We start from the raw sequence: 26,279 nt of genomic DNA on the forward strand, positions 1-26,279 counted from the left end.
GGCAATGCTTCATTTCTCATAGGCAAACATGCTCTTTACCTCACTGCTATCTTAAGTAAATATTTCCCCAAGCATGTTGTCAGCTCTCTAGGCTGATGCCATTAATTGATTTCCATTAAATCAGAGGACTGCTTGGGTTCCAGAAAAAGTGTTGTCTGCAGATCAGCCCCTCAAACCCCTCTCATTACTAATGACATATAATGTGGATCAGCTCAGTGCCTCTTGCAGCTGGTACAACTTGAGCAGACCACACGGGTCCTGCAGTAAAGATGGAGAAAACCAGCACAGGGTGTCTCTTGCTGGTTAATTAGTGTCTCCAAGTGAATTCAGCCAGAAGTGCAGAGTTTCAGTTGGTGGTAGAGAAATGGGAAAAGACAGATGTCAGCAGTTAGATCATACTCAAAAGCACTGAAAGGCCCTACCTTGACTGTCAATTCAAGATAAATATCGTGTCTCTGTTCTCTGCATGCGGAGCTACGTGACCAAATTAATGCCACGTCATATGTATACAGGGTCATTCATGTTTCTCAAGAAAAGGGTGTGTTAGGTATAAAATGAAGGCCCAGGGTAGTAGCCTGTGTAGCCAGCATGGCCTTTGCACAGGTCAGGAAAGTGCACTTCAGAACCCAGCTCCTGATTGTGTGAAAAGGGCAGGTTGCAGGATTTGCGTGTGACCTTCTGCTCAGCTTGCTGGACTGTCACAGATCTTTTCTTGTTTCCATGACTCGCCGGCCCCTCCTCTGGCTCTGAGCATTTGGAGCGGAGCTCTTTGGCCAAACAGTCCTTGCTGAAATGTCAATACACAACCGGGACGCTGGCTCACGGGGTTCATCATGGTTTCCAGGCAGTGCGTGGCTTTGTTTCTCTGCTTCCCGCTGCTGATTCCTCTTTCTCTGGATGCAGGTATGTCGTAGGATATGGCTGTAATTATGTTTACTGGCAATGGACTTCTCTCCTGTTACTCAGACTTAATTCTCATTGCAAGTTTTGAGCACTGTTGCATGTTTGTCCAGCCTCTGGTTGTGCCTGTGAGTTATTCTAAGGCTCTTTTTTGCTTTCAGTGATGGCATCCATGCACTTGTTTTGCCAGCTAAGGAAAAGCACTTCAACGCAGCTAAGTCAATCTGTTCTCTCACTGTGGGAACACCATCAACTGCCTGCCCACTGGGCAAAACCATAGATTTGGGTTTATTGTTATTTTGTATTGAATTGGGGTATTTTTCAAAGCCGAGAATCACCTGTCATTCAGCTGATGAGAAATTAAGGAGGTGAAGATCCATGCTGTTTCAGCAGCAGTAAAAAGCAGTGCGGTGGTAGCTCTCCAGTATCTCCAGTAAGTGTCTGAAAAGCAGATCTAAAATTAATAAAGCAGCCCCAGTGCTTTCAGATTCCCAGTTAGGCAATGACTAGGTCTCCTGCATTGCAAGGAACAAAGCTGGAAAAAACACATAGCAAGGTCTGTAGTGTTCCAATGTAAACAAGTGGACAATGCCACAATAAAAGCGGGAGGATGTCCCCAGCCACGCGCCCAGGCACGCTCCTCTGTTGGAGCCTGTGCAATGATATGTGTGTCATGTATCTGCAGTGTAAGGTTAATTACAAGCCTTTGAACAAAGCCATATTAAATGCATACAGCCTGACTTAAAAACCATGGCAGAAAGACCCAGCTGACATTCCTAAAATGGGCGAATGTTTATAGAATCATAGAACCATTTAGGTTGGAAAAGACATTTTAAGATCACTGTCAGTGTTTAAGAGGCATTTGGACAATGCCCTTAATAACATACTTCAGCTTGGTGAGCCCTGAATTGGTCAAGCGGTTGGACCAGACAATCATTGTAGCTCGCTTACAACTGAAATCTATTCTAGTCATCATCAAGTCCAACCACTAAACCATGTCTCTAAGTGTCACATCTACATGTCTTTCAAATACGTCCAGGGACAGTGACTCCATCACCTCTCTAGCCCTTCTCTGAATGCCTCTGAATGCCTGAAAGATGCCTCAGTGTCTTTCTTGTAGTGAGGGGCCCAAAACTGGGCACAGAATTCAAGGTGCGGCCTCACTAGCACCGGGTACAGGGGGACGGTCACTTCCCTAGTCTTGATGGCCACACTATTCCTGATACAAGCCAGGATGCTCTTGGCCTTCTTGGACACCTGGGCACACTGCTGGCTCATGGTCAGCTGGCTGCTGACCAACACGCCCAGGTCCTTTTCTGATGGGCAGCATGAAGCACCCCGAGATAAATTCAATGAGCACCACACAATATTTAATTCCTTTAAGTAATTTGACATATAGCGAAAATTACCGCTACTTTGCATATAATTCTGCAAATGTTCTGATTAGCCACACATGTTTAGAGATAGCTCACCAGACTGGAATAAACCTTCTCAGGATTCATGTTTGTGTATATGAGGGTTGAGGACACATGAATCTTATCCATCAGCAACGACATTCCTTCCAGCAGGTAGGAGGTAACTCCGTCTTTCTCAGGAGTTAGTTAACATAGTGGATAATATCCTGTGGGAACAGCAGGCAGTATACAGCAGCCCCAGTCCCCAAATCTACGCACAATCCTAGGTGAAATAGTTAAAAGCACTGAAATGTAAGTTGTTGCCATGAAGCTTCAGAATCCCCTAGTGACATGAGGAGAAAAAAAATTCAGAATTAATTATTTCAAGACTTTTTCTGTGTAGTACATGGAGTGAAAGCACTGAGACCTCTTGTTCACTATACCGAATTATACTAGGAGGGCATAGTTGTGTGATGTGCTTGTGTCCTGAAGTTGAGGAGCAGATCAGTGTGATGATGATGCCATCAGCTCTTTCAGTGCACACTTCTGTCAGCTGGAAGTTGACATAGCTCTATGGTGTGAGCTCTGCTCACATCTGCTATTGAACCCATGTACCAATGTCTTTCCAAAGCATGGCAGAGACACAAAGGGAGAAGATACACATGGCTGTGGTCTATGGTGCTGGCAGCAGCTAGGAGCTATCCACAATGCAAACAGCATTGTCCAGCCTTCCCTATGTACCTTAACGCAGACTTTTTTAAGAGAAGAAAACAGAAGATAAATATATTAAAGCAGTGGTTCTATAATTGTGGTCCACCAGTGGCAGGGGAAGTGCCTTCTGCTGGACCAGAGGGTGAAGGGGTGTGAGGTAACACCAGTGAGGAATGGAGATCTGGGGAGATGAGGTGACTGGAATCCACCTGTCACCAGGTGGCTTATTGCAGCAAATACAGGAAAATCAGGTGTCGCCATGTATGTCAGCACTAGATAAAGCAACACATGCTTTTTGGCTGCTAGAATGGAAAGAAACTGTGCTGCAACTGTTGAGGCCTACTGAATGATCTGTGATGCTATCTTAGGGGTTGCTGACATATAGTGCTGGTGTAACATGGCATCTGCTCTTCAGATTTGGGCTCTGTACTTGTGTGCTGCCACCTCACCTAAGGCACCAGCCAGGGGAAGGAGGCTCTTTCACATTTGCCCATTTCTTTTCTAAAGTATCTCATAGAAAATTTGGGAAGCAGAAAAAACTTTCAGGGGAAATCCTCTCACCTTCCTTTGTGTTTGGAGGGGACAGCTGTACAACAAACAGAACGTGTCACTGTTTTTCAGTCTTTCTAAACAAGGAAGAGGCACACAGCATTTTTCGAAGGTCAAGACGAGCCAACAGCTTCTTCGAAGAGATAAAACTGGGGTCACTGGAGCGAGAATGCATGGAAGAAAAGTGTTCCTTTGAGGAAGCAAGAGAGATTTACCGTGATGATGAAAGGACAGTAAGTAACATGGGGCTGGGTGAGTGATCAGTCAGACAGACTCCCCTTACTCTAGGGCAGGGGTGTCAAACGCTTTTTCACTGGGGGCCACATCAACCTCGCGGTTTCCCTCAAAGGGCCGAACGTAATTTTAGGACTGTATAAATGTAACTACTCCTACATTTATACAGTCCTAAAATTACGTTCAGCCTTTTGAAGGCAACCGCGAGACTGATGTGACCACTGGTGAAAATGAGTTTGACACCCCTGATCTAGGGTGTGCTTTCATAGAATCATAGAATAGTCTGGGTTGGAAGGGACCTTCAAAGGTCACCTAGTCCAACCCCCTGCAATGAGCAGGGGCATCTGCAACCAGATCAGGTTGCTCAGAGCCCCGTCCAGCCTGGCCTGGAATGTCTCCAGGGATGGGGCATCTACCACCTCTCTGGGCAACCTGGGCCAGTGTTTCACCAGCCTCACTGTAAAAAATTTCTTCCTCATGTCTGCCCTGAATCTCCCCTCTATTACTTTAAAACCATTCCCCCTTGTCCTATTGCAACAGACCCTGCTAAAAAGTCTGTGCCCATCTCTCTTATATACCCATTTTAAGTTCTTTGACAATTTAAACTGTGAAAGCAAAAAAAGCACTTCATGTCCTGCTCTTCCATTTTTCTCTTCTATTTATGGGGGACATGCAGCAGCAGAGTGAGTTGCCAGAGGGCAGACTGCATGGGCCACCCCAGGCAACATTGGTCTGGGGGATGGTGGGAAAGTGGATGCTTTCTAAGTCATCTCCCTGGCCTCCTAGTAATTACTGATCCAATAATATCTTAAATGATTGTATTGTTCAACATCTCTTTCACTCAATCTTACCTCAACTATGCAGAGGTTTTTGATGGATAACCTCTGTGTCTGTGTTACACAGTGCCCTTCTCTATTTGTATATGAAAACAATGTAGAATGTAGAAAATAATGTCGAATATTGAATGGATGTCAACTTGCATAAATTATAAAGACAGAAGAGGCATCACTGTGGCTGTCTGTAACCCTTCCTGTGCTACAAGGGCTATAGGACTTAACCAAAGTTAATTTTTCTTTACTTAAATCTCACATATTTTTCTTCCAGAAAGAGTTCTGGCACATCTATTCCGGTATGATCATTCGGGATGTTCCAGTGGCTGCAAAAATACTCCCACTGCTGCAGCTCTCCGTGTGAGCCAGACTGACACTGAATGTTTTTACAGACCCTAACCAGTGTGACTCCAACCCCTGTCAGAACGGCGGGAGCTGTGACGACCAGTTTCAGGATTACGTTTGCCGCTGTCCTGTCGAATATGAGGGCAAAAGCTGTGAAAAAGGTCAGCTCTGGCATAGCTTAACAAAATTAAAATGCCATTATTAATTCAAATGCAAGGCATAGAGATAAACAGTAGCAGTCACTATCATTCTGCATCATTCTAGTAGTGACGGCCACTGGTCACACTGCCTGTGGTGACGCATGATGGATCTAACCGGCTGGCAGTCAGGCACTGCAAGGCACCGAGATAATTATTACCCTATGACTTTGTGAAAAAAATTGCTTTTCATGCACCATCTGAGAGAAAAGGAGGATTTATTTTTTTCCTACCTAAGTGCTGAAGTTACTTTGACACAGAAGCATGGTCCAGTACGTGAAGGAGAACCACACCACACATGAGTCATACAAAGCCTGAGGGGACAGATCCAGCAGTTAATGAAGTCAATATACATCTTTCCACTGATTTCAGTGGGCACTGCATATTGACAACTCCTCTTACACCCCCAGAACATGTTGAGCTAAAACAAGGACCAGGCACTTGTCAAGCCTAACCAGACAGTCTCAATTATCATGCCAGAGCATCCTTCTGCCAAATGGCAAAATACAAAATAGTTATAATTTTTCAGTCATATATTACAATGGTTAGCACACAATTACAACACATTCATCCTTCAGACAGCTCGCTAATGAATAAATGGACACGAATTCAATTTTAGGTGTATGTTTCTTAAACACAACCTTTTCTTCCCTAATCCCTGGAGAACCAGGCCTACCTAGCTTTTGCCAAATCGAAGGCTCTTTTGATGCAGTCTACATAAATCCCAGGAATTTGCTTTGGTGTCTTGCTTCCCTGTCAACACTTCAAGTTGCAACTGACTTGTGTTAAGCACCAAAATCCATATTTGGAAACCTAAATGTTCTTTGTCTGGCTTTAGCCGTGGCAGACAAACTGCAGTGCATTTACGACAACGGTGGCTGTGAACAGTACTGCACTGATGAACAGTCTGAAAAACGCGTGTGCTTCTGTGCAGACGACTACACTTTGGCAAGTGATGGCGTGTCCTGCATCCCCCGAGGTAAGATACTAAGATACTAAGCCTAAACCAGCTCTAGAATAAGTTTTCAACACCTACACATCATGAGGTGTGAGGTATAACCCAGAGCCACCAGCTCCACACCTCTTCTTTAAGGGCAGAGTCCAGAGCGGTCCATTTGGGCTTCTGGTTGAAGTTAGATACCCCAGAAAAGCAGCTGGCAAAGTGTGCACACTGATCAGGGAGTCTTTGGGACCTCTGCTTCCCACCACCAGAGGTCTGCTCCTCTGGGACACAGGAAATTCAAGTTTGAACATCCCACCTGCTAGGAGCGAGGAGGGAGCTGAAGCCCTGTCTCCTCCTTGGGGAGCACTCTCGCCTCTGGTCTAGGGGAAGAGAACTGAGCAGTGGAGACAAGCTCATGGCCAAGTGATCTAAATAAAACAGAGCAGCAGGTAGTCAGGGATTTGGGGTCAGGCTGAGGGGTTTCTGGTGAGTGGAGGGGCTCTGGGCCTCACAAGTCCTTCTTTGTTTTAGCTTATTTTGTGGACAGCATACTTTTACTGTTGGATCTCCAATCTGGAATTGTGACTATGGATTTTATTACCATATTTATTTCACCACATGTGTCAAGAGGGAAAGAGGCCAATTAAAACCAAAGAAAACCAGTTACTCTTTTTTTTTTTTTTCTATTTGATAGGACTAATACACTTTTGGTATTCCTCTAGACACTATGGCCAGATATTTCTCTTACTCATCTGACAAGGTAAATTTCAATTGGGACTAAGGTAGCGCAAGTTAATTATTTTCCCAATACATAAGCTGGCACCTGACTCTTGCAGATGCCTATTTGAATTACTTTATTAGAGGCGAAAAAGTGACCCCTGGGGATAGAAACATAATGGACAGAACTGCAGGAAGCATGCAAAGTAATTCTGAGGGGTGATGCCCCCCTACATGCACCTCAATGGAGCACTCATGCAGAGAACTGATAATGACAACCTAGCTCTCAACAACAGCAATTTCAGTAGGAAAAAAGTGTCTACTAATGTGCTTATCCCTTATTAACAGATTCTGCAGTATCACATGATGGAGAAGCTGCTCTTGTTAAAAGCTGAGAACAAAGAATTCAATAGTCCCCAGAGGCTTTTCAGCATGTCTTCCCCTGCAAGGAAGATGTATTTGTTGTTGCTTGCTTCTTGGGGACCAAAATACCTGTAGCGCTGACCATGTGTTGCAAGGAGACAAAACTTTTCACTGCCACGCTGCCAGTCCCTTCACCATCCATCTGTCTATCTCTCATGACGGTCCTTTTAAACTTCCAAATTTGCATTGCCTTGCATACAGCATTAGAGGGGATGGGTTTGTCTTACATCTATGCTGATCTTTCACCAGCTGCCACCAAAGAGCTAGTCCTGTTGCTCCATACCTTGCCTGTACCTGTAAAAGCTTGATACTGCCTTTGTATCAAGTTGAAGTGATTGGCACGTTCAAGCTATTACAGATCTGTGGAGATGTTGAATTTAGCTCAGCATAGACTGGAGGGCCCTGGTCCCCAAAGTGATAGAAAGCGAGCACTCTCCACAGCATTTGCAATGGGACAAGGGGCAACAGTTTTAAACTAAAAGAGGGGAGATTCAGGCTAGACATGAGGAAGAAATTTTTTACAATGATGGTGGTGAAACAGTGGCCCAGGTTTCCCAGAGAGGTGGTAGATGCCCCATCCCTGGAGACATTCCAGGCCAGGCTGGACAGGGCTCTGAGCAACCTGATCTAGTTGCAGATGTCCCTGCTCATTGCAGGGGTTTTGGAGAAGATGACCTCTGGATGTCCTTCCAACCCAAACTATTCTATGATTCTCTGATTTTATGATTATCACAGAGTGACTGCTGGATGGAAGGGATGGGGTGTTTAGTTACAACACAGCCACATGGCACACAAAAAAGTCTCAAAGGTAGACAACCGTCTTGAAATGAAAACTGTTGGGTGAAGGATGTATTGAAAACACCAAGGTTTCCTCTGCACTGCATGTCAGTCACAGGTTCAGTCCTGGAAATGTGATTCTCTTATTGCCAATCTTTACATGGTTGCGTACGCTGAAAGCAGACCTTAGACTGAGTTGTGCATTCTGGAAGAAGCAAGGATGCTCTGGACCCAAGCAAACTAAGCACAGTCTGCTGGGAGGCATACCAGAAGACATAATGTCTGCTCCTAGGAGATCTTCGGGTCCACCCAAACAAACGCTGCACGTCCCATGTTTAAGCCTGTGTCACACCATACTGTGGATGCTGTGCAATTGGTACAGCTGAGTTAAAGTCAGCAGGGTTACTGAAAACATGGAGACTACAAAGTCTGACAGAGTCATTTCTGCTTTCCAGCCTGCAGCCTACCTCATTGTGTTTGACATCTCTCTTAAGCAAGTACACTTTTTGCAAACTCCTGTGGTAGGTGATTATATGTCAATGACAACATATAGCCCTGCAGCCTATTTGTAAAAACATTTCTGGCTGTTGCCAAACAAAAAGACTACTTACCTGCTGAGCTGCTTTAAGTTACTTTTGAGAACTCACGCTCCCAGACTAAAAACCAGGTTTTCAACTAACATAACTTCACTGGAGACCTTACACATTTTGCTGTGAATTCAGTGCAGTAAAATCACACTTGCTGCCCTTTGGATTGGTTTGTTTGTTTGTTTGTTTTCCAGTGAAATACCCATGTGGAAAAATACCAGTACTGGCAAAAAAAAATGTAACTGAACGAGGGAGAATAGTAGGTGGTTTAATCTGTCCTCCAGGTGAATGTCCATGGCAAGTAAGTCTTCAGAAATCTTTCATTGCCTTTTTTTTTCTTATGAAACTGCTTTCTTAAATACATTGGTTTAAATCTATTATGTAAAAAAAATCAATAAAAAGTGCCAGGTCTGGATAATCAAATTCTCTTTTCATCCATAGCCAGCAGATCCACCTGTTTCAATCACACATCTTAGCCTTGTTCTGGAGTGACTGCTTTCATAGGAGTGGAGTGGTAAAACAAGCTCTTCTGTCTCCTAACCCCTTAGCCCTCCACCTTACTGTCAGCAAGAATTTTAGCTGCAGCCTGCAGGGATATGCTCTTGGCCACAACGGGCTGGGTCCATACTACAAGATGGAGAAAATGTCAATGGAAAGGCTCTCCCCTCCTAAATCCTTCAGTCAGCACTGTATTCTCAAACACAGTTGCATAAAGTACCAGAAAGAAATAATATAACATCTGACTACTGAGATTCAGATCAAGTACACATTTAATGTAAGACATAAATTTGTTTTATTTTGTCAGGCCCTTATAATACAGAATCAGAAAGAGAAGTGTGGCGGTACTCTTCTTGCCCCAGAGTGGGTGGTCACTGCAGCTCATTGTTTGGATTATACTCATCCTAAAGAGCTTCGGGTGAGACTGGGTATGTATCTTCCTTTCATGTCATTGAGATGCTGTCGCAGCAGCACCTTCTCATCCTGACAAACCAGAGTAAAAGACAAAAAGTGCAGGCTTTGACAGAATAAGGGAATTGTCCTTAAGTGTCAGACTAGAAACCCCCCATCTCTGCAAGCTTCTGAGGAACCAAGGAGCTGCCCAGTCTGACTTGCAATTAATAACTTTTCCAGGTGAACACGCAATAAATTATGATGAGAAAACTGAGCAAGAAAGCGGAGTCGCCAGGATAATAGTTCATGAAGGATACACGAATGGACAAGTCAATAATGATATTGCCCTTCTGCATCTGGAAACACCTGTGAACCTCACTGATTATGTGGTGCCGATATGTTTGCCTGAAAAACGGTTTGCAGTGTATGAACTGTCTTCCATCAAGTTCTCCACAGTGAGCGGATGGGGACGCCTACTAGATGGAGGTGCCACCTCTTCTGTTCTGATGAGAGTTGATTTACCACGGGTAAAGACACAAGAATGTGCAAAGGAGACTGATTTAAATATTACAGAGAATATGTTCTGTGCAGGAGACCTGACTGGTGTTAAGGACTCCTGCAAGGGAGACAGTGGTGGTCCTCATGCTACAAAGTACAAGAACACTTGGTTTCTGACCGGGATTGTCAGTTGGGGGAAGGGCTGTGCTGTTCAAGGCAGCTATGGGGTTTACACAAGGGTATCCAAATACATCGACTGGTTGAAGAAGCACATGGATTAATAATGTTGAACCAGATCATTTCCAGATCATATTATTGCCCCTCAGTCCCACTGTGCCATTTCGCTATTGAAACATTCTGTCATTATCTTAGATATGTGATACCTGTGATACCCACACCACTATTAATGATTTCAAACAAGCTTTATGCCAACTTGAATATATAAAATAACTTCCCTACCAGTGTTATTTGTAAACTTGCATGTTTTGTCAAGCAGGTGCAGAATGGTCACAACAAATAGGACTCCGAGTCTCTCTCATTCTCCACCCATATCTGCTAAGGGACAGATCTAGATGCTGAGAGAAAGCCTGTCAGCAACATGTCAAGCATACCATGATCCTCTGGCTGCCCTCTTAGCTTCTGGTAATCAGTGATGTACAGATTTCCTGAGCCAGAAGTTGCACGGAATGGTCCTTAAATGAACCTGTTGTCCTCAAGTGTGTGCAATCTCTTTTGAACACATTTATGCTTCTGGCTTTCACAACTTCCTATGTTGATGGGTCTTGTAATATAATGATGCAATAGCATAAGAAATAGAAAAAGTATTTCTTTTAGCTTATATTAAAGTAGCTTTCTCCTACAGTTGCAGTGGCAACAGGTATATTTGAGAGGGAGGAATTGTAGAGAGCGTCCAGAAAAAGAAAGCTGGGAAAAGGTTAATTTCACATTTACAGATCTGCTACAAAAACTTGATTTTAGTCTTCTTGCAACAAGCATTATTGCAGTAAGGCTACTATGTGTAATATTTAACCCTATACTTATGAGCGGTGAAGAATACCACTGATTTAATCTTGGTATTTAATCTTGACACAAAACAGAGAAAATTAAATGGAATGCTTGTTTAATCTGTTGTCCAGAATAATCTAAATTGTACTCTCTGTCCTGAGATCTAAAACCAGAACAGGATAAGACCATTCTCTAAAGCCTTAATGCATGAATGGTAGAGCATGAAAAGCTCTGAAAACACCATCAGCTATACAATTAAAAAATGCACCTTCTAGCCTAAGCATCAAACCAGTGAAAAGGTGAGGGAGATCATGGATAAAACTGACCAGGAGATTAGAAAATAGTTTAAGTATCCTAAGCAAAACTTACACTTTGGATTAATTCAAATCATGCTGGATATCAGCTCAATCACAAAAGCTTATCATCAAATAGGACACTTAAAATTGACCATACTCTATTATCACAGGAAAACATTGACATTATATAGTACATATACCATGTAATACTGGACATCCTATAACTTGCTTGCTGACATAAAGAATAGAATACTATTTATTTAAGTAGTGAACTGAATTGGGAAGAGCAGCACATTCCAGAGACCAGAGAAGTAAGAGGTCTTTCTTACAGTATGAAAACATACCCCAGAGATTCTTCTTTCTTCTTAAAGGAAAACACATATGCCAGCAGAATATATTCCCAGGAAGGTGATTAGGAACAGTGACCAGCAAACAAAACCTGATTTTCATTGACATGAACCACTCAGCACTGCAAAATCACCTCTTCAGACCCCTCAAGCTAGAATAGTTTTGGGTTTACATACTCCATAGGATGATTTCTACTCTGTAATGTTCCGGTGTAAATATTGACATTTATGAACAACTTATCGTCTTGCAGAAAAAGGCTAAAATGCTGAAAGAATACAACCAGTACTAATGACTGCACAGAGTGTCTTTCTTCAAAACAAAGCTGGAGTTCAGGTATATTTTTGATAGAACAGTCTATTTAAGCAAGTCAAGAAGATGAAGGAGACCAAATTGCAGGCTATTGAAGCATCAAAGATGTGACCTCCTCAGCGCACAGAGACCTCACCAGGCACAGCCAAGGGAAACTCCCCCTAAAGGGGAGATGGAGGCTGAGTGCCAGGCCGAGGTCACCAGGCCCTGCGTGTTGAAAGTGTGGAGCCAGCAGGTTATAGTGTTGGGATGTGGGAAATGCAGGTGGGAGCTGCCAAGGCCAGCAGATGTTTTTTGGGGTGGGAGCCCAGCTTTGCCCCTGTTCAGCCTGGCGCTGAGCCCCGCACCTGCTGGCGCTGGATGGGGCAATGCCGACTTCACCTCTGGCTCATTGGAGTGATGGTTCACTTATTCTCCCCTGCAAATAACATAAAATTACAAATGCCAGCTTCCTTAGGTTCAAAAATAAAAGAAAAGAAAACAAAGAAAAAACAAAACAAAAATTAAGAAGAGCCTCATCATCAGGCCGCCCCCCCCAGGCTGAGAGATCCCGCGGCGGGTTTCCCCCTTCCCCGGCGCTTCCGCTACTTCTGGGCAGGGTGAAGCAACGCCGCTTCAGTCTCTCCCTGCCCGAGCCGGGCGAAGGCTTCGGCTCCGGTCGCGTCTCGACCCGTCCCGTCCCGTCCCGTCCCGTCCCGTCCCGTCCCGTCCCGTCCCGTCCCGTCCCGACCCGACCCGCCGAGCGGCGGCGCGGTCCCGCAGGGCCGGCAGCAGCAGCAGCGGGGGATCCACGGCACCATGGCCCGCCGGCTGCTGCTTCTCCTCCTCTGCGCGACTCTCGGGAGCGAGCTCCGGGCTGAAGGAGACGGTAAGGCGGCACCTTTTCTTTTTTTTTTCTTTTCTTTTTTTAGTGGGGTGGGGTGTGTCCCACTCCTCATAGCTTTTGGTAGCTGCAGGGGGAACGCGGGAGGCGGTGACGAGTCGTCGCTACAGGCGGGGGGGTCGAACCTTTGGTGCGTTAGGGGGAAAGCCTTTCGGTCCCCCCCGAGGGCGGGGGCCCTGCCGGCCCCTGCCTGCGCGGGAAGCCGCGGTGGGGAACGGGAGCGCACACCCCAAGACTTGTCTTCTCCTCGGGGCTTGGTTTCCAAACCGGCAGAGGGCTTGTCTGCACCTGTGCTGCTCCCCACACCCCACCGAAAACTGGGCGAGATACACCTTGGGGGCAGGGAGCTCCCAGGGGCACCTCGGGGTGCTGGAGCCACATCCCGCTGTGGTGCCTCGATGCCTTTCCCAGGCTGCTGCCCCTTCCCATTTCCCCCCTATAAAATGGGAATACCGAGGACAGCTGCCCTGGCAGCCTGAGGAGCTCAAGTCTGTGAGGGGAAGGTTGGCCAAGGCTGGGCTGGGTGCACTTGGCCATGGAGGGGCTGGGGGGAATGAGGGAAGCACATCCCCCCACCCTCTGTTTGTGCCACTAGGGTCAACACCAAAGTCCAGAGCAGCACCAGCCAAGTGGCTTTTCAAATGTTCTGAGCTCTTCAGTGAGTCAGCCCTCCTAGGCTTTAAAATGAGGTCTTCTGCACGTTTCTGGAACGTCCTACTTCAGTTGACCAATGCCTATTGTTCCTTGATGTCTCCAAAGAAGGAAGTATGACAGAAAGCTTGGGAAAGAGAATGGCCAGCCTCAGAAGACTAATTGGCTGGTTCAAGTTTACAAAAACATCCTCTTAAATGGCTGATGTGGAGGCAAAGGCATACAGAGTCGATAACTCCACCGGCTGCATCCTGTCACTTTCCTGTCACTGCAGGGAGGGATTTAAGGGCAAACAAGATAGCGGGTGAATGAACTAAAAGTTGCTGAACTACAAGTTACAAACACTTTCTGTAAGCCTTCCTTGCAAGGAGCCTTTTCAGAACTAGTGGGACACCAAAGTACCCGTGGGCTCTATGGGATCAGTTAGTAAAAACAGCACTGGCTGATGCATCAGTTTCAGTGAAAGCAGAATAAGTCCCCTCTGTGTTCGCTTAGGGGATATTAGGCTATATGATTACTATCAGCAACTTTATTGCCGAATTGAGCTGCATGAAGAATGCTCCAGAAGGTACATGCAAACTGACCACTGAGCATGAACCATTGGCCTTGAAGTCCCATCTGCAGCACTGCAGCACTGTCTTCCACACTCCAGTCTTAGTGGAAAGCATTTATTCTCTTTAAATTTTAAAAGATAAGTGCCAGCTTCCAAACTCTGCAAACCTTCCTAGAACATATGCTTTTTACAGGGTAATTGACAATTTATTTACTCCAATGTTATTTCTGTTTTTCCTATCTGGTAATGTGTGCACAAGTCACTGGAGAGTAAACAGTACTGTTCATGCAGCCAAGTGGCTGGGCTGAGTTTAATGTCACTGAGCCTTCTGTTTAAATCAACAACTACCTGCATCTTGAACTTGAAGGCAGCAGGTCTCCCATTTCCATGACACCAAGCTTTTAAAAAAATAAACCAACGCAGCGAATTGACCTTAAGCTGTACTTTCCTGCTAAAACTGATGTTCATTTACTTCTGCTCTCCAGTAAAGCTTAGAACACAGCTTCCTTGGCTCTGCCTGCACACATATCTGTAAGGGAGTAATATTTCTGCAAGCAATTGGGAAGTGTTGTTAAGAGGGAAGGAAGACCCCAGGGCAGCGCAGTGGGATCTGGTGTGGTGAAGGGCAGAACTCATACACCAGCTGAACTGTGAAACAGCTTTTCCCATGTGTTAGTAAACACTTTACTGCATCTTGAGTTTGTGTGTCATTTACTTTTTGCACCACAAGTCCCTGGAGCAGGTGGTGATGTTGCCTGGTTGTCAGGTTTTAAAACCAAATCAAGGAATGCAGTCTCCATGGCCTCCAGGGAAAGTCATCCTGTTCAAGGCTGGAGTCTTGAGCAGGAGCAACAGAAACATAAGCCCTCAGCAGCAAACTGCATCTTCTTATTTTCAAGACTAAAAACAATAGGAGAGAAGTTGGGGGGGGGGGACAGCACTACAGTTTGTCCTGTAGCTGTTGATTCTCAGAGACAGACTGCTCTGAGAGATCCTGAGATCTGTCGGTGTGTTTGAGGACTGAGCTCACAGGTAATGTTGCTTATGGGTAGAATGGTGAGAGGTTCTATTTTGGTTTTGTTTCTACTTCATTTATTTCTAATGACTCTTTACTATGACCAAATGTTACCTGACACCTGTATAATTTTCCCTATTGTCTAGTATTCATCAAGAAAGAAAATGCTGACAAGTTCTTGGAAAGATCAAAACGTGCAAACTCTTTTTGGGAGGAATTGAAGCAAGGCAATATTGAAAGAGAATGCAATGAGGAGCGCTGCTCAAAAGAAGAAGCAAGAGAAGCCTTTGAAGACCAGGAGAAAACTGTAAGGATGAACTAATATGAAACATGGGTCTATATATTAATATTTCACGCTTACAAAATAGTATTGAGGTCTTTTGTGCTGGTGCATCAAAACTCACAAGTTACTCCCAATCATTTAACACAAAAAATAAATAGTGGTCTTGACTGTGGCTGGAATTGCCAAGGCATAAACATACAATAACAGTCTTAATTCAGCTCTTGCAATGACAGTCCGTGTTAAAGCCTTCATTCTTTTACCTGTTCTGATCTGTTTAATTGCCATTGTGAGTTATTTGACCTTTAAATGATTGGATACTAGCCGTCTTAGAAATCTGTTCACCCTGTCTGGGTGGCATAGCTGAGTCTCATGACCACATTTAAGAGTTCTTAGAGTCCGCAGGAAGGTTGAGAAGGCAAACGCTGGCATGGAACTTCATGGGAGAATTTCACCAAACATATCTCAAGCAACTTTGCAGTGCTTATCATTTTGTGGGTCTCTTTCCAGCATTTGAATTAACAGAATGTATCCTGTGGGCATTTCTTATATGCCTTGATGGTAATTTGCCCACACAGAATGAAGTTTGTATGTGTGACTCTTGTGTCACTGCCCTACCCTGATGGCTGCTTAACTTTAGACAGAAATGCGATCTGCTTGCAGGCTCAAAGGAGACTTAAAGACATGGGGCAACTATGGGATTTGGGGTCAGCAGAAACCTGAAGTGAGCTGGTGGTGGATGGGAGCTGGGAACATTGGCTGTAGCTATATGTGGCTGTTTAGAACAGCCCTGAAATGGCAGTTGAGGTCAGGTTCATTTCACTGTAGTGTTATTTGATGGCCAGAATGTTCTTGGAGTGGCCCTGAGACGAGCTGGGTGGAGAGTCATGGGTGCATCACCGGAGTACTTCAAAGTGTAAGGGTTGGTGATCTAGAGGCAGAAACAACACGGCCTGTTCTGCCTGGTGACCAGATGCCACTGAAAAGGACTGTCTTGGACAGACAACATGCCTGGAATCCTCCATGTGGAGGGAAAGAAGAACACAAATCAATCAAACTATTTTTAAATCTTAGGATTCCTGAGGTCCTGATTCGTGAGGGTATGGAGAGGGGGAGGGAGACTTGAGAATTTGGCATTGCGGGAATGTCAGTAAATTCAGTCAAAACTGCTGGAAAGACACAGTTATGCAAGAAATCAAGTGCCTTATGCGGAGTGAGTCACATTAGGAAATCTTTAAGGTGTTTTAGATATTTCTGAAAAATGCATGAGACTTGTTTCTGTAGAGCTGGGCACTATGGTCACACGGTTTTAATTTATTAAGTAGTAATAGCAGGCTGCAAGGCATTGTATGTGCCTGTAACTTAAATATTTGTTTTAGCAATTGTTATCCACAAGTATCCGCTGTATGAAAGCTCAAATATTCAAATACTTTTCTGGAGAATTCAGTAATTCTCATCTAACTCTTTTTGTCTTCTTTCGTTCCCCTTTTCCCACACGTATCTTTAGGAGGAGTTCTGGAACGTGTATGTAGGTAAGAAACACTCTGTGATTGTTTAGAGAATTAAGCTGCCTTATTGCAAGGCTTAAAAGGACACACCTCTTAAGTAACCACTTCCTGCTCCCTTGCTGCTTCTCTTTTCACCATGGGACACCCTCACTTTGTGTTGCCACTGAAGAAGGAATCTGATTTACTGCCTTGCTCTTGCCTGAACCCAGTTGCTTCATTCAAAGGCAAGGTTCAGCTGCCTCCAATTGCTGGGATGATCTTTGTCCTCTCAGAAAAAAAAAAAAAATCATCCCTTTGCACGCAAAGGACAGTGAGGAGCAGAAATTGGTTGTGTGACTCTGCTGGTCAGTTGTCCTCCAGAGGGGGAGCTGGAACTCAAGATGCAAAGAGTCACAGATGAGGGTGGCACTGTAGCCAACACAAAAGTATTAAACTGTGTCGCACAGTCGCTTGCCAGTTTCCTGCCACCTTCTGTGCCAGAGTGTTGTTGATTCTTGTATTACAAAGCATTTTGTGTGGTGTGTTTGCTACAGAACTGTTTTGACATTCCACAAAGATATGCAGGTAGATTAGCAGATACTATCCATCAGCCTTTTCCATTTCTCCCGAGGTCTGAGTTGTATTTATTAGGATTCTAGTATTTGCAACCACTATGCAAGGACAGATTTTTAATGTATTAGTGTTTGCTGACATGTTCTCCTGAAAGTATGTGTCCAGCTTGCGTGTTAGGAGGAGTACCTTAAAAACGTTGACCACAGACAGCTCAGCTTTGTCTTTGGGAGCCTGCAGAAAACTGAAGACAGTTGCATGAAGATGCAAATTCACAGTCTAAGCAGGGGGTTAACTGCACCCTGCGGGCTGAAATTTCAAGCAAAGGCTGCGTCAATGTTGCAGTGAACAGGAGTGGAAAATTTCAAACCATTTCCTCATGAGAATACCAGCAGCAGAACATCAGCGCCAGTGGTCTTAGCAGAAATGCCAGTTTCATATATTTTAAACCACAATCCATGAATGCTTTATTGGTGTTCAGAAGTATTGAAAACCACAGCTACCCTCAGCCAAGTCACTAGAACAATTTGTCCTCACTTCCTAAGTAGGGGATTCTACAACGCTTTTCCGCAATATTAATATTAAACTCATTACCACGGCAGCAACTATAGTGTAGGGAAAAACTAAGCAAGTATGCTTTCTAACAGTAGGATGCTGCTAAGCTAAGACCACTGCAGAACAGAGTGCAGAGAAGGCAGAAACCAGGAGCTGTGCTGCAGGCTTTGGGTCTGCCTTGCTTTTGGTAAATGGTTGTCTCGCCTCCCCTCTGTTGAGAATGGGCATCAGTCTTCAATGCCGCTGTGGTGGACCATGCAGCTGCAGCATCTGAAGCACTGTTGGTTTTGGCCATGAGCAGGTACGTAAGGGATGTTGAGGTGCAAGCACAGTACATCAAGCCCAGCAGATATACTCTGTGGCAGATAAAGCTGCAGCAGATGAGGTCACAGGCCAGAGCCACCATGCAAGTGGGAAGCTGGGTCCTTAGGATGAGCAGCTTCTTGCATCTTGTCTCCTCTGTGGGTATTGCTGTTCTTCCAGCTGCTCCAATCAGGAGCAGAACAGGTGGTAAAACACAGAAATTTGAAGAACATGTTATCTAAACCAATGAATTATTAAGCAAGTGTCACTTCTCCAGATATCCTCCTTTTCTTATCGAACAGTACAGAAGAACCCAGCAAGGTCATGTGGTGGTTGAACAAATCTATTATAGCAGGTGACAGGATGGGAGAGACCATCACAGTGAGCATCAGTGCAGGAGTGAGATACCTCTGTGGGGGTACAAACATGGAACATGCCTTCAAACACAGTGCAGCCTCACTGTCCTATATGTGAGTTTGTGAGATACATGTGGCTGGGGACCTGGTGGCATGTCAGCCAGGTGTGTCCAGGTGGCAGAAAGGAAGAAAGGCTGAAAAAATAAGTTTCAAATGTGGGAGCTCCCAGCATAAATGTGAGGAGTGTGACATAAGAGCTAATGTTTTTAAGCTCAAGCACATACCTCGATGGATAAAATGGGACAATTTTGGTACTGTAAGCAGCACAAAACAGGAATTTGGCCTGCACACATGAATTTAACAGGGCTTTGTAAAGTATTTTTTTGTTTTAATTTGTTCATCTTCTGATTAATAAGCTGGTGTCAGTTTATTTAAATGGCAAAAGACATGCACCAGGGATGAGATGACCTTTAAAGAAATAAAAGTTGAGTTGTCATTATTATGCAGAAATTATAGAGAAATGCAAGAGGCCAAAAGGTTAATATTTTTAGATAATAGTTGCAACATAGAAATGTCCTGTCTGCATTTACAACCTTCATTGTAAATGATGTGTACTCTGACCATGAGGTATTACTATATTTTCCTGAAAAAAAAAAAAAGGATTGTGTACAAGCTGTTTAAAGCAGCCACCAAAAACAGATTGCAAAACTGAGGATGTATATATGAATCATTGCTGGTTTGGAATTATTTCATCTGCAGTGTTAGTTCCATCTGGAATGTGGCAACTCATGGGACATATGTTTTAAAAGAAAAGATGAAAAATTATTTATTAACACTATCACCCCTTGAGAGTTCACTGAAAATGCTTACACTCTTACAATATTTTGGTTTTTTGTTTGTTTTGTAGATGGAAACCAGTGCAGCTCAAATCCTTGTCAGTATGGTGGACAGTGTAAAGATGGAATTGGTTCCTACACTTGCTCATGCTTGGATGGTTATCAAGGCAGGAACTGTGAATTTGGTAGGTTTCTGCTTTAGAGAACTGTGGCAGTGAATTTCCCAGGGAGCTGAAACATAGAGAGTTAACTCTTTCTTAATGAGCATTATTTGCCTCTTGGAAGAATGCAGAGCAGGATGGCAGTCAACAGTGAGTTGGAGGACAGTGCCAGAAACATGGAACCCTAGTGGCTTTACAGCTGGATAGTGTCAGTGAATACTCCAAAGTTGCACTTGCTCCAAAGAAAGCCTTCTCAATTACGATAGTGCCTTATTACATGAACTTGGAGCCCCAAAACATGATGGTAAAACTAAGAAGCACAGGATTTGTATAACTGATATCAAAGAGCCTTTATTGCAAGCTCAGAAGTAGAGCCTCCCTGTGCAGCTCGCAGCAGTGAAGAAGCAAAGAAAGTAGATTTCAGTAGACAATGCAGAGATTTTTTTCAGCTTTGCGAGGAATAATTTTTTTGCATATAAATCTTTCCTGAGTCTGATTTCTGTGGCATACAGCTGCTACCCACATGATGTCTCTGGAGCGTGTATGGGTAGCAAAGAAGAAAGAGGGGAGGGCATGGAACTGAAGTTCAGACACAGGACCAGGGGAGTGATGAGGAGTTGAGTTTTTTAAGGCAGGAGGGAGGAATCATGTGAGGATTTTGATTGGATATGAGGAACAATTTCTTCACAGAAAGGGTTGCCAAGCACTGGAATAGACTGCCCAGGGAAGTGTTTGAGTCCCCAGAGGTGTTTAAAAGACATATAGATGTGGTTCTTAAGGACATTGTTTAGTGCCAGAGTTAGGTTAATGATTGGATTCAATGATCTTGAGGGTCTCTTCCAACCCAAATGATTATATGATTTTATAATTTACTAATATCTGAACTCCTCTGTTAGTGTTTTATTCATTCTTCCACTGACATTTGTCTCTGCTTTTTTAAGCTCACCAAGATACGGCCACTGGGCCCACATGGACTGGGCAAGTGTGTTTCATGCAGTGAATGTGATTGCGCTGTAAGGCATAAGCTAAGGTTAGCCACTCGTGATGTGACTACAATGTGCTTCAGGTGTTTTACAGGTGGAGATATAGATCCTGTTTAAAAACTGCAGTTAAATTGGGTGAACTTCAAAATCTTCTCCAAAGTCAGTGTTTATTTACAGTTTTTGTCCAAACTTTCCTCTTTCACAGTGATACCAAAGTACTGCAAAATAAACAACGGTGACTGTGAGCAGTTCTGCAGTATCAAAAAAAGTGTACAGAAGGATGTATTGTGTTCCTGTGCAAAAGGGTATGTTCTAGCAGAGGATGGCAAACGCTGTGTTTCAACAGGTATGGAGCCATGTAATAAACAGATAGCAGTGGTCTTTTCGACCATCAGTGTTCTCCATGATGTAGAGTTAACACTGAGATCAAATTATTTGATTTCCAAAGCCTTCCGTGTGTGAGGGCATGTGATGGACTATCTGAATCTGACTGATTTGGAACCCTTTGCCAGATGTCTCTCACACAATTACCTGAGTAGACTGCTGTTGACAGGAGAAAAGCTTTTGCAATTGATTCTCATTTACTTAAACACACTCCATAGAAAATAGCAGCTCGCCAAAACTTTTCTGCTTCAGATTTCAGTTAACCTAGCAAAATAGTAACTGATGACATTAAGTAATCAAGATTAGTGCTGTTTACATTTGTACGCTTTTGTTGTATTTCAGCAAACCTGGGGGAGGGGTAAATCAGCCATATACTCATGATATTTGGTTTTACATCCTTTATAACTAAAAAAAAAATTACTGTCATGAACCATATTATTCCTAAAATAAAACACTCAGTTTCCTAATTAAGATGGTTTCAGTAAGAGCAGGTACATGAATATAGCACGGTAAATAATTGAAAATAAATTATAAGTAGTTTGAAAACAGTGGCACAGAAAACAGAACACAGAGACTGAACCTATGGACAAATTTTAGGACTACAAAATGACTTTCAGTTTTCAGAACATCTGATCTTCCTCCATTGTTGCATCTGCCAAGGTTCTGTTGGTGTTTTGAAAAGAAGACAGATGCATTAACTGATTTATTGTGAGATGATGTTGTTAAGGATTTTCTACTTGTGCTGCTGTGTCTGTCCTTCTCTAATTTTAACATTCTTCCCTTTACAGTCAAGTATCCTTGTGGAAAAGTTTTTGTGAAAAGGAAAAAAAGGTCGGTTATTTTGCCCACTGATAATAGCAGTGTAACTAGTGATCAAGCCATCTCTCCCACAAATGGAGCCAGTCTGGAGGAGGACTTTGTGACTACCACAGAAAGCCCAACTCTCCACCCTGGCAATGAAACAAGCGGCAAGACTCCCTATGTCGATACCAGGATAGTAGGTGGTGATGAGTGTCGTCTTGGCGAATGTCCATGGCAGGTAAACCTGGTGTTTGTGCTCTGTGTGTAAGTGGAACATGTTTCTGTGGGAAAGTGTGCACTTGTTCACTTAACCTGGTTGCCTTCTGAATGTTACCCATGTAGTATGACATGATGTGTAGCAGGAGGTGGCTGAATTGTGTGAACCTGAGCACTGAAATGTGCTGTTTTGCAAATTGCAACCTTAAACTTTGAAATGAAAGGCTTTGTACAATTTTAGATGGTGCTGCTTAACCTGTCAGCAGAGAGGGATTTTGTGTCCTGCTGGCCTACCTGTGCCATTTTTGCACGTCATCTTCCAGTTCTGCCTGCTAGCAGTCCATTTAGGTAGCATGTCAGGTAAAGCATGCATTTGCTTCACAAATATACTTTCATATCTAAGTTTTCCTCTTGAGTTTGGACCAGCCAAAATGAGTTCCTGTATTCAGGACACTAACTAGGGGTCAAATGGGAACAGAACTCGGACAGGAATTTTTTGGGGTGGCATGTCCAAGGGATGCGGTGATTTGGGGACTGCACTCCCCCTGCTCAGTCAGTGTCTTGTTCCTAAAAGATATCACTAAGCACTGTGATGAGGTGACATGGAAGCCAAACATCTATGTCATGTAAAGATAATTGAGACTCCATAGCAATACATGCTGGTCTGTAGCATATGTGTGTGTGTATGTGATAATTAGGAGACACCTGTGGAGTAATACATGTTCTACTAACGAGCATGTGTGTACTCTGCAGAGAAATGAATTACTATTTATAGCTCATCGAAGTTAAACTCCTTAATTCTGCAGTTACCTTTTTTCTTTCGTAGGCTGTTCTGCTAAATGAGGAAGGGGAAGAGTTTTGTGGTGGAACTATTTTGAATGAAAATTTTATACTTACTGCAGCTCATTGCATGAACCAATCTAAAGAAATAAAAGTGGTTGTTGGTAAGTGGCTATTGTACTCCTGTGATGTCTGAGCATGTGTTGCAGACTAATCCTCTGTGCTCTAAATCTCGTAGGAGATGTACTCCTATTACTGTATTTCTTATGGTATGTTGATTTGTTGTTGTTTGTTTGCTTTTTGTAATTTCTTCTTATTGTGTGAAACCTGTTTTGTAATGAGAGGAGCAGCTGATGTGGAAGGTGATAATGGTGCATCCCTTTCTTCTTTGCCAGCTAATTGAAAATGATTAAGAACAAAGGTTCTCGAAGTGTTGGCTGGCATTGTGTTCATCCAAGCAGTGCTGCTTCATCAAGCACTGCTGGCTCCTTGGAAGCATGCAGATTTGTTTCTGCAGGGACATTAAGGAGAACTGTGACACATGGACTAGAGGAAGAGGAATTATGACTGCTTTATTTCTGAGGCATCAGATCAGCAAATTTTATATTTGCGCTGTTTTAGTCTTTACTTAGACCAGTTTCTCTTCTGTGATATAAACCATGCCCAAGTTCCTGTAAGAGCATCCACCCAAAGCTGCATTAGTTTAGCTGAATTGGTTTATGCTTTTATGCAAACGGGTACCAAAATCTCCATAAGGCAAAAGCTCAGAAAAGAAACTGCTCCAGATGCTGCTGATAAGTATCATAATACATTCTTACAGTTTACCTGTACATTATAAAGGCTTAGGCAAAGCGTTAGGAATGGGTGTACTACTCTTCTTCTTCATCAAGGTTTTTCTTAATTTCTTGTGCTCTCTCCATATTAATGACCCTTTTACTACTCTTGCACAGGCGAAGTGGACAGAGAAAAGAAAGAACAGTCTGAAACAATGCATACCGTGGATAAAATACTTGTTCACACTAAATACATTGCCGAGACGTATGATAATGACATAGCCTTAATAAAGCTAAAGGAACCTATAACGTTTTCCGAGTACATTATCGCAGCGTGCCTCCCTGAAGCAGATTTTGCTAATGAAGTTCTGATGAACCAAAGATCTGGGATGGTCAGTGGCTTCGGTCGTGAATTTGAAGGTGGACGACTATCCAAAAGACTGAAAGTGCTTGAAGTCCCCTATGTTGATAGGAACACTTGCAAGCAATCCACTAACTTTGCAATAACAGAAAACATGTTCTGTGCTGGTTATGAAACTGAGCAAAAAGATGCTTGTCAAGGAGACAGTGGAGGGCCCCATGTAACCAGATATAAGGATACTTATTTTGTTACTGGAATTGTGAGCTGGGGAGAAGGATGTGCAAAGAAAGGCAAATATGGTGTCTACACCAAACTGTCCAGGTTCTTACGCTGGGTAAGAGTGGGCATGAGACAAAGCTTGTAGTGCTGTGGCTCTTCATCCTTTGATGCAAGATGCAGTTTCTGTATTGGCAACTTTATTCTTTTTTTTTTTTTCTGTCCACATCTGCTAAAATTGTATTGAGAGCTGATTCCTTAAAGTTATGGTGCTGCTTCTTTTTGTTTTAGTCCTGGCATTAAGCATGTACATGTGGACTGCTGGTGGTGTTTTGAATTTGGACAATGAGGGCCTTTCCCCAGAAAAAATGAATGTTCAGTGGGCTCTTTTGTTTGCTGGTTTGGTTATTTTTATTTGGCCATTTTGGTTCCTGTCTGTTTGCCCAAGTGCTTCCACCAGAGGCTCCTGGACATAACATGAGCCTTCACTAATCATGATGAAAGCACCAAGGACAGGACTGCAGTTAAGCCTCACATTGCAAGCAGCTGTCTGAGAAGGGAGTTTGTTATTACTTGAGCTATTTGGCTTCTACCTGCAGAAGTATTTAGAAGATTAAGGGAACAGGGAAGCTCGCTTGGTAAAAGCTGAGACACAACTAAGTATTCAACATGTGATGCCAAATAATCACACGTTCCACAAAACTGCCTGCTTAGGTCATAGCAGCCAATTAAAATGGGGGTTTGCTTTACATGGATTGTACTTCACTTTAGTTTAATTTGAACACTTCTGTTCATCAGAAAGAAAATATGTGCATGTTGGCTTTTTTCTGTATCATGTTCTGGATGGTGTATGGCTGAGGATCGGAAAGCTCCTTGCATGTAGAGTTGTTCTGAGTGTTTCTGTAAGGTGCAATATTGATGAACACAGGCCATTGAAATAAAACTTTTCTTCTTTTTTGTTCTTTTTAAATGTTTTTTTATTCCCTCCAGTCAGCTTACAAATACCTGGAGTCAAAATCTCATTTGAGAGTGAAAAAAGAGTGAATTATCCTGAGCAAATACATGTGATGCATTTCAGCTGCCTTATGTCAAGGCTGATGAGGAGGTGGAGAATGGAGGGGGTAATTAAAAGACTTTCCCTGGACTAGAGGTCCTCAAATGGCAAGTTAGATGCCAAGATACTGATTTTCTTAGAAAGAGGCAAAGTCAACCGATGAATTCCCACACATCATCTGTTCGAGTACTACAGTCTGATCTGTGCTGTAAGGTTTCAAGGCAGAAGCTCTGCACTCTGATTTTTTTTTGTGTATTATTTGTAGTAGTGTTTCTCCATATGTTCTTGAAACCTTCTCAGTTTCAGTTGTAGTTACAGAAATCGTGGGAAAATGTACAATGGAAGGGACAGATGAAAGTGATTTGGTCCAACCCCATGCACAAAGCAGGTGTTGTGAGCAAACCAGGTTGAAAAATCAGGAATATAATTCTGCACAGCAGCGAGGTATTGCTGCAGTCAGCAGTAAACACGGACAGGAAGGACTGCAGGTCAGTTACCCCTGCTCAATGGCCTCCAGCTCTATGAACACTCAGCAGGCTTACTTCAATGTTTGTTCAGTGACGTTTGTTCCCTGACTTCTGTCCACTGGGTTCCTGTTTGTACCTTCTAACCTCTTGTCCCATGCTCACTGCTGGCCTCCCCTGTGCTCCATCAGGGTGAGACATCTCTCTTCAAAGAGGGACAACCCCAAGCCCAGGTGCTACCCAAATGCTTTTTACGCACTCATGCTAAGGGTATTCTATTTTAGTAATGATTGAGGATTGAAGTGAAATTCAGATTGGACTGACTACACAAGCTGTTGGGGTGGCTGAGGACCTTCCTCTGGCCGTGGTGGCAGTAGCCGGGTTTTACTAGCTGGCATGTATATATGTCCTTATCAGGCCAAGTAGCACCTTCAGAGCAGGCACAGGGATGGTTTAACAGATGAGCAGGCAAGAGGGTGACGAAATACCATATTTGTGTGTGTGCAATGTGACTGTGCTTAGAAGTGTCATATTCTGCAGAATATGGTAGAGTCCATCCTTGGGCTTTACAGTCAGAGTTTGTTTGTCTTTTACAAGTGAAACTGGTTCCTGTGCCGTGGTACCTGTAGTGCCCAAGGCACAA

At 43.6% G+C, this 26,279-nt stretch overlaps 2 protein-coding genes across 2 annotated transcripts; both read left to right on the plus strand.

Moving 5' to 3' along the window:
- The first annotated feature begins 573 nt into the window (after positions 1-573).
- On the plus strand, positions 574-10,459 carry F7 (coagulation factor VII). The gene is made up of 8 exons (XM_065829622.2): positions 574-903; positions 3,627-3,787; positions 4,893-4,917; positions 5,011-5,124; positions 5,999-6,139; positions 8,802-8,908; positions 9,413-9,533; positions 9,739-10,459. The coding sequence occupies exons 1-8, from the start codon at positions 834-836 to the stop codon at positions 10,275-10,277; spliced, it is 1,278 nt and encodes a 425-aa protein (XP_065685694.2). The 5' UTR covers positions 574-833; the 3' UTR covers positions 10,278-10,459.
- A 2,057-nt stretch (positions 10,460-12,516) lies between these two features.
- On the plus strand, positions 12,517-25,075 carry F10 (coagulation factor X). The gene is made up of 8 exons (XM_065829621.2): positions 12,517-12,822; positions 15,203-15,363; positions 16,844-16,868; positions 19,515-19,628; positions 20,793-20,933; positions 21,760-22,010; positions 22,815-22,932; positions 23,719-25,075. Exons 1-8 carry the CDS (start codon positions 12,753-12,755, stop codon positions 24,264-24,266), a joined length of 1,428 nt encoding a protein of 475 aa, XP_065685693.1. The 5' UTR covers positions 12,517-12,752; the 3' UTR covers positions 24,267-25,075.
- Positions 25,076-26,279: the final 1,204 nt, after the last annotated feature.

Source organism: Patagioenas fasciata, chromosome 1 (assembly GCF_037038585.1).
Source record: "Patagioenas fasciata isolate bPatFas1 chromosome 1, bPatFas1.hap1, whole genome shotgun sequence".
Classification (NCBI taxonomy): domain Eukaryota; kingdom Metazoa; phylum Chordata; class Aves; order Columbiformes; family Columbidae; genus Patagioenas; species Patagioenas fasciata.

Coding starts and splice junctions, on each gene's coding strand:
- F7 (XM_065829622.2), top strand. CDS start 834: ATGGTTTCCAGGCAGTGCGTGGCTTTGTTTCTCTGCTTCCCGCTGCTG. Junction 904..3,626: donor TCCTCTTTCTCTGGATGCAG/GTATGTCGTAGG, acceptor ACTGTTTTTCAG/TCTTTCTAAACAAGGAAGAG. Junction 4,918..5,010: donor GTTCTGGCACATCTATTCCG/GTATGATCATTC, acceptor ATGTTTTTACAG/ACCCTAACCAGTGTGACTCC.
- F10 (XM_065829621.2), top strand. CDS start 12,753: ATGGCCCGCCGGCTGCTGCTTCTCCTCCTCTGCGCGACTCTCGGGAGC. Junction 15,364..16,843: donor TTGAAGACCAGGAGAAAACT/GTAAGGATGAAC, acceptor ACGTATCTTTAG/GAGGAGTTCTGGAACGTGTA. Junction 20,934..21,759: donor CAAACGCTGTGTTTCAACAG/GTATGGAGCCAT, acceptor TTCCCTTTACAG/TCAAGTATCCTTGTGGAAAA.